Source organism: Vigna unguiculata, chromosome 4, assembly GCF_004118075.2.
Source record: "Vigna unguiculata cultivar IT97K-499-35 chromosome 4, ASM411807v1, whole genome shotgun sequence".
Classification (NCBI taxonomy): domain Eukaryota; kingdom Viridiplantae; phylum Streptophyta; class Magnoliopsida; order Fabales; family Fabaceae; genus Vigna; species Vigna unguiculata.
This window is the reverse complement of record NC_040282.1, coordinates 30,515,907-30,536,082: the sequence shown is the minus strand read 5'-3', so window position 1 is coordinate 30,536,082 and position 20,176 is coordinate 30,515,907. Positions and strand designations below refer to the sequence as shown.

The 20,176-nt window shown below is 29.4% G+C and overlaps 1 protein-coding gene across 12 annotated transcripts; it reads right to left on the bottom strand.

The window, feature by feature from the left end:
• Window positions 1-4,202: 4,202 nt before the first annotated feature.
• On the bottom strand, window positions 4,203-14,210 carry LOC114181676. Of its 12 annotated transcripts, none has more exons than XM_028068193.1 (17): window positions 11,410-14,210; window positions 10,593-10,676; window positions 10,235-10,311; window positions 9,987-10,070; window positions 8,302-8,500; window positions 8,065-8,162; window positions 7,471-7,557; window positions 7,245-7,383; window positions 6,767-7,045; window positions 6,249-6,388; window positions 5,953-6,150; window positions 5,707-5,797; window positions 5,463-5,610; window positions 4,979-5,086; window positions 4,786-4,885; window positions 4,522-4,582; window positions 4,203-4,429 (listed from the first exon to the last, which is right to left on the bottom strand). In XM_028068193.1, exons 4-16 carry the CDS (start codon window positions 10,040-10,042, stop codon window positions 4,546-4,548), a joined length of 1,680 nt encoding a protein of 559 aa, XP_027923994.1. In that variant the 5' UTR covers window positions 10,043-10,070; window positions 10,235-10,311; window positions 10,593-10,676; window positions 11,410-14,210; the 3' UTR covers window positions 4,203-4,429; window positions 4,522-4,545. The 12 variants fall into 12 exon arrangements, with proteins under 12 accessions (XP_027923994.1, XP_027923997.1, XP_027923992.1 ...); XM_028068196.1 differs by having other exon boundaries at window positions 10,624-10,676; XM_028068191.1 differs by lacking the exon at window positions 10,235-10,311 and having other exon boundaries at window positions 10,593-11,904; window positions 11,986-12,009; window positions 13,985-14,210.
• Between the last annotated feature and the right edge of the window lie 5,966 nt (window positions 14,211-20,176).

Here is a 20,176-nt window from a genome sequence, read left to right as displayed (position 1 = left end):
TATTACTGTTCATACAAATGTTTGCATCACAGGTTTTAAAGACGCTCACGTGAATTACTTTTGTTTTATTTATTATTTTTTTATATTTTATGTTACTGTTGAATTTTAAAATTCTGTTTTTCTTTTCTCATTATTTTATTTTCATTCTTTTCTAAATTGCATGTTTTAGTTTTGTTTTATATTTTACTGATTGTAGAGAAAGTTTATGAACAAATATCTTATATTTTATTTTCTTATATAATCAATTAATTTAATTTAAATTATTTTTATCTAGCTGTTAAATTTAATTTAATTTCTTTCTAATGTTGTTGGAAGGTTATTTGGGTCGATGGGAGTATTAATGGTTTTCGTGGATTCCTAGGAGTATTAGGATAGTACAGTTGAAACAGTGTATTTGGTCGATAAGTTATACCTTAACCGGGTATCAACACTAATTTAAACAAATCATTATTATCATACCATGTTCTGAACTGAATTTCTCGGTTTCTCCTAATTTCTACATTTCTTTTTACCAAAATTTAAATTTCACTTTACATATCACTACTCTCCAAAATGCAACATGAAAGAAAAGTTACGAATTAAAAAAAAAATATTTGCTGGCATAATATTTTCCCTAATTTGAATTCTATATATAGGAATTTGAAAGATTTTATTTCATGTCACCTATTACAAGTTCTTCTGTGTTTTAATCTAGATCACAAGATAATCCAACATCTATGTTGAATTAAGAGATTGTTACAAGAATAAAGTATAATTAAGGATTAAAAACACATACAAACACCACATACTTTTTGGTTGATTTAAATTAACCTTTTTTTCTCATGCAACGATGAGGTTTGTAGTAAAAAAAAAAAATTGCAAAAATAATTTAATATTTTATAGTTTGATATATGGCTAATGGACTCGCATACCTATGATAATAATATATTAAATATTTTTAACAATCTCTGAATACATTCGATCTAAATTTAGATTTTTAATCAATGTTACTTCAAAAATTGTAGTAGTGCAAAAAGTTATTGACAAAATATTTTTTCTAAAAAATATTCGAATCTAATTTACTGAATATTAAAGACAATTACAGAAGACCTAAAAAATGTACTATATCGTATTTTAATTAAGGAGGTGAAATCAAAACAAATTAATTATATCTTATTCTTTTAATCTCTAAGACGTTTTCTACAAAATACCAAATTTCAAACTTGGACAATATCTATTTTATGATTCTTTAAATGAATTAAACTATGTAGTATAAATAATTTTTAGAAATGACTTTACATATTACTAATAATGGAATTATATGCTTAAACAGTATGTGCAAAAATATATGTGCATCGACACATATCTTTTATAAATGTAATGAGTAAATTTTATAAAAATACAAAAATTAGAATACGTGCAAAAACATAGAATATGTGTATATCTAGATTTGTCTAATTAGTGCATCATTGTCTAATTAATATACAGACATACTCATCTAATGTGTATTGTTAAACTTGTCCAATCATTATGTTGAGAGACTCATTTAATGTGTATCACAAGACTCATCTAATTAGATCATGGATAGTGTAGTCTAATGTATATTAATAGACTCGTCCAATATATATATAAATAGACTTGTTTAATGTATATTGTTACACTCATCTAATTAGTGACAAACTCATATAATATATTTTGTTATACTCATTTATTCAGTGTATTCTTAGACTCGTGTAATCAACGTATGAAATGACTTGTCTAATATTTTTTTTTGAAATTTACGGTAAATATAAAATAATTTTACTTAAACCCTTGTTAAATCAATAAAGAATTTATTAAAAAAGCTTAGAAACATACCTTGAAATATATTTTAAAAATGATTTATTTATATTCGTTTATAAATATTATGGATAACAATAATAAGATATAATCAAGGTGACGCATATGAAATGTAAAAAAATACTTTTTATTACTAAAACAATAGTATTTATAGTAGAAATGAAGGCATTTCTTTGTTTGTGATGTAATTTGTGATGAATAGATAAGATGCTATTAAGTTAAGGTTCAAAAACTATGCATTTCTTCCTCTCTTTTACATTGGAGAAGAAGGAAACAATTTTAATGTGCACATTCAATTATTTACTATAAACAGTTAGATACAAAGACAGTACACGGTTTTCAGCAGGTTTGTCCTATACATTCACGTGAATGATGACTAATTTGTTTATAGAAGAATCTGCGCATTCAATTTTTGCTATGACAGAGCACAGACTAATGTTTGGTTGTTTCACAGTTGAGATCATTGGTTGAGAGAAGCGGCAAAAGAAAAGGGTTTTCGATCAAAACAACATTCATTGAAAAACTAAACCTGCTGCGTCATTTCTATGGTTCAGAAAAGAGGCAAAGAAAAACGTTTTTCAAAGAAAACGATGTTCATTGAAAACCTAATCCTGCTGCATCAGAGACCTTAGAAGATATGGCAGAGATCTTTGTTTCTTCTTCTCTACTTTGTTTCTTCTTTCTAAATCAAATTTGTCTTCCTAGATCTTTATTATTCTTTCATGATAAGTTTTCTAAAACATATAATAAAAGTAACGTAAATAGATTAATATGAACGTCTTAATTTTTTGTTTTTGTTTTAAACTGATACAGATTAAATTTGAACGTAAGTATATAAACATCTTATGGATTATATTTTATAATTACTTTAGAATCTAATCAAAAAGCATGGTAAAAAACTAAATCAAAACTAACTATCTTAAGGGTGATCACGGATCAAGATTTAAATGCATACCCAAATTTTTGGATTAAGTTCAAAATTCAAAATAATTTTTTTACAAAATAAATTTAAATTCTATTTTTCAAATATGGTGTCTTCGAAGTCGACTCATTTGAATTCGTCTGAATTTCGGACAAAACTGACTCAATCGAATTTTGACAATATTCGGTCCAATTTTGACCAGGTAGACTAGGCTAAATTTCTGCTAGGACTGACTCAACTAAATTTTTCGGTCGAGGCGAATCAACAGGAATTAGGTCGAGCCTTCTCAATCGAACTTCAACTATGTCTGACTAAACCAAAGTCAGCTTAATTGCTGTCACGGTTGACTCAATAAAATTCGGCCAAATTGTGGGGCTGACTCGACCGAATACAGCAATATTTCTTTCGGGGCCAACTTGGTCAAATTTTGTTTGGGGTCGACTCAACTGAAATCGGTCAAATTTCAGTCGGAGCTGACTCAACCGAATTCAACCAAATTTCTGTAAAAGATAATTCGGCCGAATTTCTACCAAGGTTGACTCGATAGGATTCAGTCAAAGTTTGGTCAGGGATAATTCAATTGAATATGATAGTTTTCGTTGAGAAAGACTCAGTAGAATTGAGCCAAATTTCAGTAGAGGTCGTCTCGACCAAATTTCTACCTAGGCTAAATTTCGGTCAGGATCGACTTGACAGAATTTCAGTTGGTGCCAAATTTCAGTTGACCTTCAGACAGTGCTGACCCATCTTAACCTTGAACCCAAACTATCCAATATCAACCTTCGATCTGAACCAATCTATCTCGACCTTCAATCCAAACCAGCTGAAAATTTGGATTAAAAATCTAGATTGCATATTTTAAATTTTTCATATTTGAAAATCTAGATTCAAATAATAAATATCCAATAAAAGAAAGTTATAAAACGTAGATATGAAATTTTATAAAAATAAATTTTAAATGAATTGAATTTTAATAAGATGCACTTTAAATGGATTAAATTAGAGTATAAGTAAATGGGATCAAGAAAATTAAAATATTTTGCCCATTCTTAATCCAAGTAAACAAAATTTAATTTAAACTATTTTAAGAAAATAAAATAAAGGCTACCGTTCAAAAACTCTTTTGAAACAGAATATTATAAACTTTTAAAGGCTGTAACAATTTTTTTTTTCAGGAACAATTTTAGTTAAAAAATAGAAATGTGTATCATTTACCTTTTCAGTTTCATGGATACTTTTTTTAACAGTGACTTCTAAATTAAATATTTTAATTTTAAGTTTTTTTTTTATCTTGCATCAGTATTCATAATATTTATTATTATTATTATTATTTTAATGATATTTGATTATACGTAAAACAGTGATGAAAAATGAATAATCATAAAATTATATATATATATATATATATATATATATATATATTTGCTAATATTTGGTCAAGAGAAAAGATCTAAAATTCTTCTCAAATCGTAACTATTAGAAATATTCAGAATACATACATCACTTTTCAATGGATATATCACTGTACATCTAACTACATCTAACTAGTTAAATAAATAAATAAATACAACCATAATAGTAATTAAATTAAAAAAATAATTTCATTTCGTATTCCACTAAAATAAAATACAAAAAATTTATACAATGACTTGTATTCAAAAACAAATGAGGAACGGCCATCATCAAAATCTACAAAAACAAGAAATGTATATCATGTTAAAAATAATGTTCGCAACAAATTATTGTAAGATAAATTTACAAGAGTCTCATAGATACAATACCATGATGCAGTGTTTTGGCCAGCGTCATGCTATTATTTGAGAGTTCTTACGTCTTTTAGCCCTGCAACCAAGGTAGAAAGGAAAAATGCAATTCAATGGCTGTGGCTTAGTCTACAAATATAATGTACCAAAATGTAACATCCGACATTAAAAATTCACCATCATGTTCATTGACATAATATAAAGAATGCAAACTTTCAAATATCATTTAAAGTATTTGAAACCACAATAACAATCCACTTAACTTTTAAGAAAATAACTCACCTTGAAGAAATATATTTATCAACCTCATCCTTCTCCTTAGGACTATAAACGAACCAGCTTTCTTCAGGTGATGTAACAGCTTCATCTTGTACTTTTAGATCTGTGTGTTGCTTTCTTTTAGAAAATTTACTAAACCCCAAATAAAATTGGTATCATCAATCAGAAAATTGAACTCATGAATTTTGAGAATTACCTTGCCGCAAAACAACAGACTCCTCATTGTAACTTCGTAAGTTCCAAAAGGTCATCCCATTGTTGTCCACGAACTCTGGATTAATTCTCGTGGCATCACTTCCACTTTCTTTAACATTAGAAAAACAAATGTCAACCCTCACAATAGCAGAAACATTAAAGCTAGCAAGATATAAAGAACCAATATGTACCCAAACTTTCCAATTTGGCCTCGTTAAGAGCGTTACTCTATTTAAGAAACAAAATTACCTACACATACTCTATTTTCTGTTTTGACCACATAAAGAACATTTATTACTTTACCAACATTTTATTCTGCTTTCAGAATCTTGTGCTAATAACTACTTGTTTACAAGTTGGATAACTTTGAACCATGAAATTTTGTACTACACCAAAATATTTTGACCTAAACCGATGAGAGTGGAGAACTTTAGCCAGGATAACATGAATGATGCATAACTCATAATCCATTAATCATAACATACCTTTTTGATTTGTGCTCTTTAAGCTGAGCATATCAGTGTGTGCTTCATCAACTTGGGTTCTTATGTCTATAAGAGCATCACACTCCTCCATCGGACATGGGGACACTTTGGCCTTCTCATTACGCAACCTCTGCCTAAGACACTTTACCTGTATATATCATGCACACAAATTTGTTATGAACACACTGCACCAGCAAGGATAATCCATATATAAAAAGCATCATAACAACTTGCTGTATATTACCTTTTCTTTAGCTGCAGCAATCTTAAGTTTCGCTTCTTTTACTCTTTTTGTTTGTTTCGTATTTTCGTCTTGAATATATCTTCTCAGTTTCCTAGACATATTAAGCAAGTTTCCAACCACTTTAAATTATATTAAGACAACAAAAGTAAGAAAAAAAACAAACGAAAGATAAAATAGTTAAAGTAATAAAACAAAAGAAGAATACACAAGAAAATAATATTTTCTAACTTGACTTGAAATACTTACTCTGTGTTCAAGACTTCGTCACAGAGAAAAGTCATTAGTCTAAACTTTTTAGACAAATCCAACTTAAAATATCCACTTATGCCCTCTTGAAACCAATTCACAGGAAAATCATTTAGAATATGATGCGATTGCATCATTAAACCCTCCAAATGTTTTATCCATGAATTAGTTTCACTCTTCGTAAGTAAGGACTGAGACCTACACCAAAATCATTCATATCAAAACTTTAATTCAAGTATCTAAAAAAAATTAATTGCCGAAAAAACTTCAAAGAAGAGTTGTAAGGGATAACTTACTCTTTTTCCGAATCACTTAGGATCAATGCCAAAAGTTTAATGTGAAATTGAATCAGTGAAGAGTTATGTTCATCCATACTTTCTTCACTTATCAATTCTTCAAAAATGGCTTTAGCTTCTTCTTCCTTGAGATCAAGAGCCTGATTAAAATTGCACACGGGAAATAACAAACAGTGAAGAAACAATTGATAAATATATTATGAATAGCTGTGACACCGTAAGTGTAAAGCAAGAATTACGCTTGAACAATAATACCATTTTCTCCAGAGTATATAATTTAATGTAACACAAGGAAATCATTCATGGTTAAAACATTCAATTAAATGACCAACTGCAAAATCATCTAAAATTTTATTTTTAAGTTGCATCATATTGATAGAAATAATTAGTTCCAATTTTGTAACATCACTCGAAGCATTAAAGGAATTTGCCGGTTATGGTTATTGAATCAAAATGCAACAATGAATTGCAATTAATAAAAACAAAACATCAGAAAAATTGTTAACATGAAACCATACCTTTCCAAACACTCTACAAAATTCCAGAAACTGCAATGCATTCCCAACATCTTTCGGTTGTAACTCCATGCCATATATTTCTTTTAACTCGATGCCACGTGGTAAAAGAACCTCCTCTTCAATTATTTTGCATTCTAGGTTCATACCAACATTTGGGAACCTTTGAAGGATGGTACCAACATTATCACCACCATGATCTCTGTTGCAAACGTCAGTGAGATCATTTGCATCTGAGCAACTTGCCTTTCCAAGTTCCCCCGAAAAAAATACTTCACGCTCCTGCAAGAAATAACAAAAAAGAACACGAACCACGAACCATAAGGTTATCTCATGAAAAGTTTATCATAAATTGAAATATAAACATAATTTCGCTCATATTAACTTATCATGAATTTGCACAGTCAAACAAGAGATCCCTTTTAACCAAATCTGTCAACCACGAGATTTTGGAAAGGGGATAGGTAGAAAAATAGCTTACCTCTTTCAGACTACCATCGCTTGATGGATTTAATGCCTTTGAAGCCTTCTTAAACGCTAACATCTCTGCAACTGACTTAAAGCCAGATTCTTTGGCACTGCGATACATTTGACCAGTAGGCACTTCACCTCGTCGCTTTCTACAAACACAACTCCTTTATTAGAATGAATTCATGGATACATTACTAACTCAAAAAAGAAATAGAAAAAAACGAAAAGAAACCCACTGGCAAAGACTGCAGTTGCAAACACCTCGACACTTTGGACATATCCAATCAGCCAACGCTGCGACCTCTTCAGCATTCTCCCCGTACCTAATTCAGCACAGGAAAATCCTCATTGGAGAAAACATATACATATATACAAGTATTGTATTGTTATACTCTGTGATTCTTTCATTTTGTACCAAGGATATCTCAGCTGGCGATCAAAGCCTAATTCCTTCAAAATATATAGCATGTTTGGACCCCATATTTAGAACATTTCACAATTTACAAAAACAATTTTAGTCATAGTTTTTAGAAAATTTTAAGTTGTTCCTTGCATTGGAAGTGTGTCCAAAATTCCATTGCTTTGCAACTATAGTTGAAACACACAAAAACCACCAAAATGTGTTGTCTTTTTTCTGTACAAGGCCACAGGTATCCAGCATAATAAACAATCTTACTCAATCTATGCAGAACCACTATAGACAACAACAGTATTATCCATGGTCCTACCCTGTTCACACAAGATATAATATCTCATGAGGGATACCGGTGACCTGGTACAAGACATCTAAAATAAAAAGAAAATCCGAGATTTATAAAACTGAACATTACCTAGCCGAGAGGCACTTGTGGCAGAACTTAACAGGGCAATTCTTCCCTTTTTTTAAATTCTTGCAGATTGCAAGAAAGTTTTCCTTCTTTTGCCGGCACTTCACGGTGGAAAACCAACAAAACAAAAGTGTTATCATCAAAATCAAGAAATAAACTGAACAAAGAATAATCACAGAATCACCACAAGCAAAATGAAAAATTAGACATCACAAAAGTAGAAAAAAAATAATACAGTACCTGATGACAAGATTTTCCCCCAATTTGAATTGGAGGACTGGCCACAACATTCTCCTGGGAGTTCTTAGTCTGAGCGGAAGAAAATCTCACGTCCATTTGGAGTAGGAGAAAGGAATTATCTCTTTGAATGGTGTGAGTTGAGGGGAGCAGCAAAGGCAAGACGGCTGGTTTGCAATATTGGGAGGGTCCTCCCGTCTCTCTATATATAAGTAAAAAAGCTTTATTAATTACAGTAATAAATGTATGATTTTTTTTTTATCAATCTATAAATGTATTAAAGCTAAATCTGAACAATTTTCAGAAGATGTTATTCTAATTTACTAAAAGTAGTCTACTAAGCCAAGCGGATTACAATGGAAGTTTAAAGGTCAATCTAAATGCAACTGGTAATAATTAAACAAGAAATTAGCCGTAGCTTTAGATTCCAAAACCAACACATATATTGTGATAAATACCCAAATAGGCCTGAGACAATACAAAAGCATTTAGTTGAATCTCAAATGCTGAGACAATACAAAAGAAGCTTGAAAAAGAGTACTCATAAATACTAGGGATAAGGATAGAAGTTATAAGCTTAAGATGAGAACAAAGTTCATGATATACCTCCAAATGAACATAAATGTAGTTTTAAATTAAATAAATAGTAGTAAATGAGTAAAAAAAGACCAGGGAACATAACGCGGTAAAAAACGGCTCATAATACCGAGAGAGAGAGAGAGAGATGATAGTGTGCGCACGAGGGAAGAGATGAACCAGCAACACAAATTTGCGCATCCTATTCTACTAATTTACATATTTTTGGTTTAAATTAAAATAAGATAAATTACACTATTTTCTTTTCACTAATCTCCAGATCATAAAATAAGTAATGAAAAAATAGTTAGTTATGAAATGAGTAATAGTACTATTGATTGGTTAACTAATGCTAAATTGACAAGCATACTTCTACAAGAATCAATTGTAGAACAGGAGAACTATTGGTATTCCTCATCATTGAAGCAAGACAGATAAAATGATGGCTCAGAACTGAAGAACATAACACGGGCTACTTTAGAAGAATACTTAAATTCCATAATCAACAAGTGCATGTAGTGGCAATCTAATTGTTTAGCTAATGCTGTCAGTGAGGATGAAGATTGTTAAGAATATTTGTAGTATGAAAAAAGATCCACATGCATTCCCCTAATAGTTTAAGTTTATGTTATGGCTCATCATTGAAGCAAGACAGATAAAATGATGGCTCAGAACTGAAGAACATAACACGGGCTACTTTAGAAGAATACTTAAATTCCATAATCAACAAGTGCATGTAGTGGCAATCTAATTGTTTAGCTAATGCTGTCAGTGAGGATGAAGATTGTTAAGAATATTTGTAGTATGAAAAAAGATCCACATGCATTCCCCTAATAGTTTAAGTTTATGTTATGGTTGGTTAATAACAAATATATCATTATGTATTAAGAAGGATTCAGTTTTGCCCATGTTCAGAACCAAGTCACCCCAAATTTAAGTTCGAAATTGGTTCAAGTACCGTGTTGTGTTTCATTTCATACACAAGTAGAGAACAGAGAAAAAGAAATGTTACTTTTATGTTTCATGTAATTCCTAGAAGTATGAAAATGGAGTAATAATATACAAAAAATAAAAAGCATCTAATCGACTATTCACTAATTCAAATAACATACATGGTCATATAAGAATGTTTGTATCCATGTCTCATCCAAATGCTTCTCACCTCCATACCAATATCTGGTAAAATCACTCTTCACCTGTAAAAGCACAGGACAACACATGATAGATTTAATGTTCAAAGCCACATAGATTAGACACACAAACAGTGGGTAGAATGGAGTGATTAGAGGGAAAACTTGAACTAATGTTAATAGAAAATTGAAAAGTATGGATGGACTTCATATTGAATGCATAAAATGACCATTTATAGGAATGAACTGTTTGCCTGGTAGATGTACAACCATATGTCATTGACAATTTTGGCATGATCCATGGACACTACACAAAATGAACTCTGTATAAGGTTTGTTTAACCAATATATCAGTTCAGAATAAAAAAGGTAATGTGACAGAAACAGTTAACAAATGAGTTTAATCTTGTTAAATTCCTGCAACTAAGGTTTATCGAGATTTCATATCGGTTTGACTCGTGCATAGCAGCCAATTCAACTGCTGAGCTTTCTAGACTATACATCCAAATGACCATTTTAGAAAACACCTTATGAGTAATTTAAATTGAAACCAACAATGACGGTAAGAATTAATCTACCATGAGATACCTGTTTAAGAATTGGAGTTGCACATGTTTACCTCAAGCTTTGAGCATTTGAATAAATGACGCATGCTGGCATGAGTTTTGCATACTGCAGAAAACATGGCACAATGACAGAATATTAACAATACAAAGAGTACTTGACCCACAGGACCATTCAATTAAACATCAATGCACAAAGAGAAACATGAAACACCTGTTAAGACTCAAATAGTCTAGTCTCACACTGTTTAAACATACTAGATGACATTTACACTACGTTTTGATAATAACATTCAAGATTAAGTTTTGAAGTAACAACAGAGTTAAACCACATATCCTCTTGTTTGAACATATACTTTGGAACTAGCTAAATCAATTAAAAAGCTTAATGAATTTATATTATCTAACCTTCTATAAGACAAAAACAGCATTGTCATCTAGCGTATATAATTTGTTTATATCAATAAGTATTATCCAGCATCCAACAGTCCGTTTTCGGAAAGGATTTACTTTCTGGTAAGATCTTATTAAAAAAAGATGAATATTTTTACTTGCTTCAATTTAAAATTGTAAACGACAATAATATAACACAAAAAGAAAAGTATTACAATTTATCCCTAAGACGCGTACATTTAATTTCCTTTTTGATGTGTCCAGCACATATCAACAAACCAGAGATACACATAAGCAGTCTAACATGAAAGAATAAAAGCTATTTGGAGTAACAATCAAAGATTTGTTTCAGTACCCATTATCAAATGTCTTACCATGAACACATTCTTGAAGCCTAAAAAATAAGAACAACATCTAAACAACAAATACACAATTCTTATAACCAATACCTGGTGTCAAAGAAAGCCAAAAGCAGCTTAGTGTCATATAATACTTGGTCTTCTTAGTCTCAAGGAGAGATAAGGAGGGTTTGTCAACAGTGACATTATGTCCACATATAAATCAAAAGTGATGAAACGAGATTTCGCCGCTCTTCTATTATACTTGTAAACTGTATATATGTCGATAAATCTTTACACTTTAGTTTTGTGGAAATCATTTTATCAAAAGTCTTTTAAAAGCATAAAGTCCATACATCAGACTGTCTACTGTCAACCCACCCCTTCTAGTGTTGACCTATTTTTTAGCAATAATATTAACATTAGAAAGGGCCCAAACATGACTATGATGCCCAATTTTGTCATGATGATTGTCTATCTAGTAAATTTTGTTTACTTTGCACCTTGAGTGGTATTCCAATAATTGCAAAAGGGAAGTCATATATTAACATAACTCGCCATTCAGATCCATGGAGAAGATTAAACCTTACAGCCAAAAAACTGCAGCTGTACGGAACAAAAACATCAGCGCTTAATGTATTACATAAAGTCAATGAATAATAAAAAATTGAGGTGAGATTCCAATACCTAACCAACCACACCAAATAAATCCTGCAACCATTAACAATATTCTGAGAATAATAACCCATCAACCAGTTACAAAATTGTATGTAGTGAGGCCAAGGACAATCATGTAAAGCGGTGAATTTACGAACTGAGACGAGGGATATAGACCAAAACTTGCAACAATATATAATAGTTCCCTCAAAGAGTAGGGACATGTTACAAACAATCACCAATGCACCACCAAATTTCATTTGTGCCGAGACAGATTGGGAGAAATCACATTTACAATAAATCTATTCACTTATAGTTCAATATTTCTTTTCTTAAATACTTCACAAAATACTAATATAAACAGTATTGAAATCCAAAATTGTCGAATAACCCAATACCATTACATGTACTCTCAGAAAAAACTAATGATCTTGATCCTCTGCTATTGTTAAAATAACAAGTGAAGTTTACTAGAAAAAGTGCATGGTAACTTTCAAAGTACTTACTGGAGCCATAATCTTTTCTATGAAGGTAAATATTAAGGCTGTTTGTTCTGAGAAAAAAAGGAAAGGAAGTAAAAATACACAGTACTTTCATAATTATTTGTGGTAACAAGAACTGAAAGAAACTTCTCAAATTTGGCATTTTTGCCAAGTGTATGTTGTTTTTTTTTTTTTTTTTCTGTGGAAAACTAGACTTCAATGTCCCAGAACTATACTAGCTACCTCAAAATAAACTAATGCCAACAGTATTTGCTGATAAAGCTAACCAAAGAAGATCTGGTAAAAAAATTGAAAGAAATTTTCATATTCAAACCACATTTAGACAACACATCAGGTATTCCATTGGCTTCCCTTAAATGTGTGAATTCCTTTAAACTACTGCTTCCTTTGAATCAGACTTTCAACCACAATATTTAGCTGGTTTTTGAAACTATGTCTTAAGGAGGACTATCAAAGGTAAGCGTGAATTCTTTTCTTTTAAACTACTGTTTTCTTTGAACCACAATATTTAGCTGGTTTTGAAACCTATGTTTTAAGGAGGACTATCAAAGGTAGACAGACAATATGGGACTTCACCATACATGCCACAGAGGAATGTGTCTGGTAAACTGGGCAATCCTACTATAGGGTAAGTAATATTCCATCTTAAAACAAATAGGTATTAATCAAAGAAGCTGCCCCACATGGATATAAGTTGCACTCAAAGACTTGATGTATGCAATGTGGGACTTCCAAACATTTCTCCTGTAACTAGTGCGGTTATCTTTTACAGAAGTCTTTTGATTTAACTTTGTCAAGAAGTGAAATTTACAAGTAGACAAGTAGACTTTATTGAAGAAACTCAATTCATTTTAACAGCTTTTTCCCATTATAAATATTTAAGAGTGAAATTTATTCAAACACCACCAAAGTGCTTATAAGTGTTTATGATGCAAGTATTGGCGCATAAGCTGTTTCTATTATTGAAAATAAATTAAAAATAGTGTTGCACTTGGGATGTAAGTTTAAGTGTAAGTTGTTTTCATGATTTATTACCAGGAGATAAACAGAAAATAGTTTATTAACCTACTTATAAATGGTTTCAAACATTTACACAAATGCAAACACTCTCATTGCCAAAAAAATAATATTTGTACCAGAAATGAAAACACCCTTGTATAAGTTGTTTTTACAGATTCAAATTTAGCTCATTTAAATTGTAAACTATTTTCATAAGTTACAAATAACAGCTATTAAGTTAGACCAATAGACCTTCAATTATTACTACTACTATTATTATTAAACTATAACACTTATGTGCAAGCATGTTCAAGATGTAGGGAAAAATACTACAATTTCTTACAAATTTTATGAACTATTCTGAGTTGAGAAAGACAACCATGATCTTATGAACTTGACTGAGTTAATATAAACCCTAAAAGTAAATTACTTCTTCCAAACTCATCCTAGGGTATGGTCTGATGATCCAGTTACATGTAGAGAAAAGAGGAACAAAAATCTGGTTTCCAATGAGAGAAAACAAATACCATAGGAACCAAGCTGAACCGATTGCCACCACCATTCGCCACAATATACGAACTCCAGGTGAACAAGCAGTGACCGAGTTCAGCGCTGAGTGGAGAGCGAGTTGAATGGTGAAGAATAAAAAACCGGTGGTGACCGGAGGAGACAGTGGTTTCATCGGACATTGCAGAGATGTTGCTCTGTTAATAGCTTTAAATTTCCTTGTTTCTTCTTTTAAAGAGTTGTTATCATACAGAACTTTATATTATTTATTCTTGGTAACAGGTTTCCATAGATATACCGAAAGTACTAGAATCAGTACAAATGAATATGTTATTGTTTTAGATTAATTTTGTAAAATTAAAAAAATATATACCAGTTTTTTAATTGAAAACTGTGTTATATAGAGTTAACTCTTTTTAAAAATAAAAGTCATACTTTTTTCTTCTATCCATTTTTTAATTCTTGTGTGTTCTTTCATGACAGTATTTAATTGTATTATAAATGAGAGAACTTTATAATAAAGAGGCTGATGAAATGTATTAAATTTTTCCATAAAAAAATATAATACCTTCAAGTGATAATTTTCTTATTTTCTATTTATCGGGTGTGCATTTACCATCCTAGTAAAAATATATACCAGTTTTTTAATTGAAAACTGTGTTATATATATATTTAACTTTTAAAAAAAATAAAAGTCATACTTTTTTCTTCTATCCATTTTTTTATTTTTTTTCTTTCATGACTGTATTTAATTATATTATAAATGAGATAACTTTATAATAAAGGGACAGATGAAATATATTAAATTTTGCACTAAAAATTGTAATACCTTCAATTCAAGTGATAATTTTCTTATTTTCTATTTCTCAGGTGTGCATTTATCATAATAGTAAAACTGTTTCTAATACTTAAAAAATAAAATAAAAATAGTATCTTAAAAAAATATTGGTTATATTTTATAATTGATTTACAATCTATCTATCTATTTCATATATTTTTTTAAAATGTATCCAAAAACATTAAAACAATTAAACCCAAAATAACCCTCCAGATAAATAAAATATAATTTAAATTCATTTATTGTATAGGAAAAAAAAAGTTAAAATCAAGTTTCCGATGCTTCCTCTCAAATACAAAATATTAAAAAATTAAAGGCCGAAACAAAATCTTTTATGTTAAAAATATTTATTATTTAAAAATATGTTTAAATAATTTATTGTTACAAAATATGTACTTTCTAAATCAAATACATTATAAATTAAATATAAGAATGGTCATCCAAATATATTGGAATGAAGATACTAGGACACATAATAAAGTCATAAAAATGTCTTGAAATGTAAAATAGGTTTAGCAAAAGATTGCTTACAGAACAAGGAATTATAAAGAAAACAGTTCTTCAAAATAAGCTCACCATTAAGCAAGATCCAACATGTCTAAACTAAACAACAGCATCTTTATCAACTCGGAGGTCACCAGCAGTCTCCATATCAGCTCACACCAACATCGGTTATCATTACAAAAAGGAAAACCAAACAAGAAACAAACATACAAAAGAAAAGGTAAGCTAGAGAAAAATGATTTTTAACAGGTAAATAAGTACGCAAATTTTTATAAACACAAGCAACATGCGACAACAAACATGGCATACCCTCTGACTTAATTATCCGAATATGTGTAATGACATTGGATTCACTGGTTGCTTGCACTTGTAGTGACCTCTATTACTTTGTATAGTCATTGCCAATGGATTTCACCCTACCATACACAAGGTTAGTCCATGATCATCTAGGATCATTATCCTGCAAAAGATTAGGACCTTTTGCTACTCTCATCACATGAACTAGTCTACTCTATGTGAGCCTAACTGATTCATTAGATTGTCATGATGCGGCCTTATTTGAATCCTTAAGTCATCACACCCACTACTTTATCATTAAAAGGGATTTTTCCATGAAATTCCTACACATACTCCACATATTATCTCAAAACATTATCATCTCATGTCAAACATATGAAATACATTCTCAAATACCCCACCATACATGCACAACATCATACATCATGCCCTCAAGGAGTAAAACAGTCGATCATAGAAGAGAGCAAATAACGGAACACGTCCCTGCACCAGTCTCACTTAAGCTAAAAGCCTTCGCTTAAGTGATAGAAGTTCTCTCGCTTAAGCTAGGCATTCTTGCCTGGGCGAGAGCTCGAACAGTGGATACTGTGAGGTTCTGCGAGTTCTCGCTTAAGCGAGACTTCCTCGGCTGAACAAGATTGTTCTTCACTTAAAACTAGAGCTTCTTGCGTGAGCGACAATTCGAGTAGAAACCTGGGTGAGTTTTTTTTGCTATTCTCGCTTAGGCGATGGTTGTTTGCTAGGGCAAAAATTCTCCCCTGCTCACGCATGCAAACCAGAAATCCATATCAAACCATAGACATTTCATTCTCATACAAATACAAACATCATCCAAACATTTTAAACATGAAATTGAACCAAAAACATGCAAGATACATCAAAAATGTGAAAAACCCTAGCTTCCCTTACCTTGAAACTAATCGTGAGCACCCCAGTATGACTACAACTTAAGAAGTTAATAAACAAGTACAAAGGGAGATGAAAATGAGACCATTATCAGGAAATAACATGAAACCAAAGTTTCAGAACTGAAAAACAGAAATGGAATAGAGGTTGGGGATTGACTTATGAAAGAAAGGAACATTCGATTTGTTTCTATGAGAACTCCGCAAAGGTCCAGTTTTACTCTTTGCTTCAAGAAGTGTAGAAAGTAAGTTAAAAACGAGGAAACTGGTAGAAGAGTGACCGAGAAGGGGTGAGTTTAAGAGAAAATGGAGAGGGAACTAAATGGAAAAAGTAGAATGAGAAAGTAGAGTGAGAGATGCTGAAAAATTCCTTTTCTGAAAGTGGAAAAACATGTAAAGTGACTTAAACCTCTTTAATGAAACTGAACCCATTAATATGAAATAAAAGTAAGCTTTATAGTAACTTTGCAATTAACTTTTATAATAGATTTTGATTTCTTCGAGAAACTCAATTCATTCTTAATACTTTTTTTTCTTACAAATATTTATAGTAAAATTTATTTATTCACTCAATTTGAAATTTTACATTAGATATTTCCTGTTGTTGGTTTTGAAACCACATAAAGATTCATTGTAGGATAAATTAACATTTGTGGAATTGACCAATATATATATATATATATATATAAAAGTTGTATAACAGTACTTTGTTACTTGAGTCAGGTGAAATGGGACTTCTCATCATTTTTATTAACTTATGCTTATCATGTAAACGTTCTACTATACGTTATTTCTATTTCTGAATTTAGATAAAATGAAAGTGTTTCATTTGCAATGTAAATTTAAGCTATCGCATGATATATGAAGAAAAGTTGAACTAAAAGTAGTTTATGGACTTGTTTATAAGTTATTTCAAACATTTACGTTAAGTTATAATGAAAAGATAAATTACTATTAGCTCAATATGATTCTTGAAGTTTTAGAGTACAACTTATACATCTATTGGTTAATGTCATAAATATTAATTAGTTTTAAGGAGAAATCATACATTATATCGGATACTATAGTGGGACTTGACATTACTTTCTTCTTAGGTATAATTTTAGGACATTAACATATAATAGAAATTTATCATGAGAATTAAACGTGGCATAAATGCTTAAAATAACTTATAAACAATTCCTAGAACTAATCGCCTTTTCTTCATATATCATACGATAACTTAAAATTACATTACAAATGAAACACTTTAATCTTATTTGTATGTTAATAATATAATTAACTTATGCACAAGTGTTTACATATCTTATTTTCTAAATCTACCTCCATATAAAAACAAACTTATCCTCCACCATGTTTTCTTGAAAAAGGAAAATACTCCTTTCATTCTATATTTTTTTTTTCAAATCTTGTTTTAAAATTTAATTTATAGTTTTATAAAAAAGTTATATTTTAATACACAACTCTTTTATCAAAATAAGAAATTAACAACGTACATCCACAACAATAATATCTTAAAGTTTTATAAATTTTAATAATAATTTTATTGAACTTTATACGTATAAAAATAAAACTAACTTATTAGAGTTTGTAAAACGTACTGGTCCTTAATTAATATATATTTTCTTAAAAAAATTGATTTATTAAAAAATTGCAGACTACACATGAATTGGAAGACTCCAAGCATAACCTAAATCTATCTTCAAAGCAAAATACCGAGGTGGTTTTGCTATTCCCACACCCCTTTATTGTAAGTTCAGCATCACCTATTTAAAAATTGAAATTTCATAAATCACGCTTATATTCCATTTTCTTTGGTATCTATCATCAACCAAGTCGAAATGGGTCATTTCTTTTGTATGTCCTTTTTCTGCACCCTATGGCATAATAACGCAAAATTACGTAAAATTAGTTAGAATTGATTATCGTATAATTAGTTAGAACTTTTTTAAAGTAGAATTAGTTAAAATTAATTTTTGAACTCAGAATATAATTAGGTTTAAATCGTTAACCCTTTCCCTCTTAGCCCCTCCATTTTTCTCCGTGCACCTCCACATTCATAATTGTAGACACTCCACATTCATGTTTTTTCTTTCCCTTCTCACATTCAATTTGTCATTCTTTCACCGATTGAGGGGATGCGTTCGGTGTTTTACCATTGAAGGAGGTTTTATACAGTTTTTTTATTAGTGTTATTATATTTTTATTAGTATTATTATTTCTTATAATAATAATAATAATAAAATATGAATATATATTTTTTGTTTGTTATCAAAATTCACTGTATTTATTGATAATAAAATCCTTAATATTATTAAGAGTAATTTAAATATTTTAATAACAACATCATAATTTGTTAATTGAACATATATTAATGTCAATTTTCTAATTATTATTAAATATACTAATTTAGTATTATTAAGAGTGATTTAAATATAATGTACTTTTTAAAATATTTTCCGAAATGCATAATCAATTATGTGTTTTTGGATTTAGAGATATGTTTTAGAAGGTTAAATATATTTTTGTGTCAGTGTAAACAATTCAAAAAATATTATTATAAAATATATTTAAAATATTAAATTAACTTAACAAAATTTAATTAAAATAATTAAATTCACATATTTATAAAGATGAGGGACCAAATTAGTCTAACATTTCAAAAATAGACTAATTCTAATTTTTACTCAAAATTAGAGAACACAAGTATATTTAACTCTATTTTGAATTATAAAATTTAAAATACAATAAAAAATCACGCTCCTAATTACATAATATGAAATATCTTTCTACATCTGAAAATATATTCTAGGTCGTATAATCTGGAAGATATATTTTATTATTTTGTTACAAGATATATTTTTTAGGTCTGAAAGTATATTCCAAATCGTGAAATCTATAAAGAATCACTGAGGAGTAATTTCGGATTATAATATTTTATGGGGTTTCAGGATGAAGAAAAAAAGTCCGGGAAGGAAGAAATTGTCGTGAAAATGATGTAAGGACATGCCATGGGCCAATAAAGTCTTTATTTACTTTTATGAATAAATTTATCAAAAATTCGATATAAGTTTTTGAATTTTAAATATTTTAATTTTAATAGTAGAGAAACTTAGAAAGTATTTTAGTTTCTATGCAAATATCTACAACAAGAAATCAATATCAAGTATGTGTTTGTTTCCAATACAAGAAACTAATTGAGTGACAAATGTTAAAAAAAACCCAAAAAAACGATGACAAATTCTACCTTAAAATTTTCATCCTAATATATAGGCTAAAAAAGTTATTTTCTTGTAAATACTTTGTTAAATTTTATTTTACTTCTAAACAAAACCCATAACCATAATTGATTAAACAAATGTAATCGATTAAAACTAAATAACATATAATAAAGATTTATTCTTTTGATCTAAAATATATAAATATAAATAATAATTAAATATTTATAAATATATTTTATTATTATTATGAAATGAAAAATAGAAAACATTAAAATAATTAATAAAATAAAATAAATTTAATATCCTTCTAATATATTTTTTATCAAAATAAAATAAAAATAAAATTATTTACATTTTGGTATAATTTATTTTAATATATTTTTATACTCAGATATAATTTTTTATTTGCTAAAATTTTATAATAATTTTTTGTCTTAATTTAAAATT

Bases quoted from the DNA above. Each gene is read 5' to 3' on its own strand.
- LOC114181676 (XM_028068189.1), bottom strand. From the start codon at position 10,042: ATGGAGGTGAGAAGCATTTGGATGAGACATGGATACAAACATTCTTAT. The intron at 6,151-6,248 runs GTAAGTTATCCC...ATTTTGGTGTAG, and splicing joins CTAAGTGATTCGGAAAAAGA to GTCTCAGTCCTTACTTACGA. The intron at 5,611-5,706 runs GTAATATACAGC...TGATATATACAG, and splicing joins TTGCTGCAGCTAAAGAAAAG to GTAAAGTGTCTTAGGCAGAG.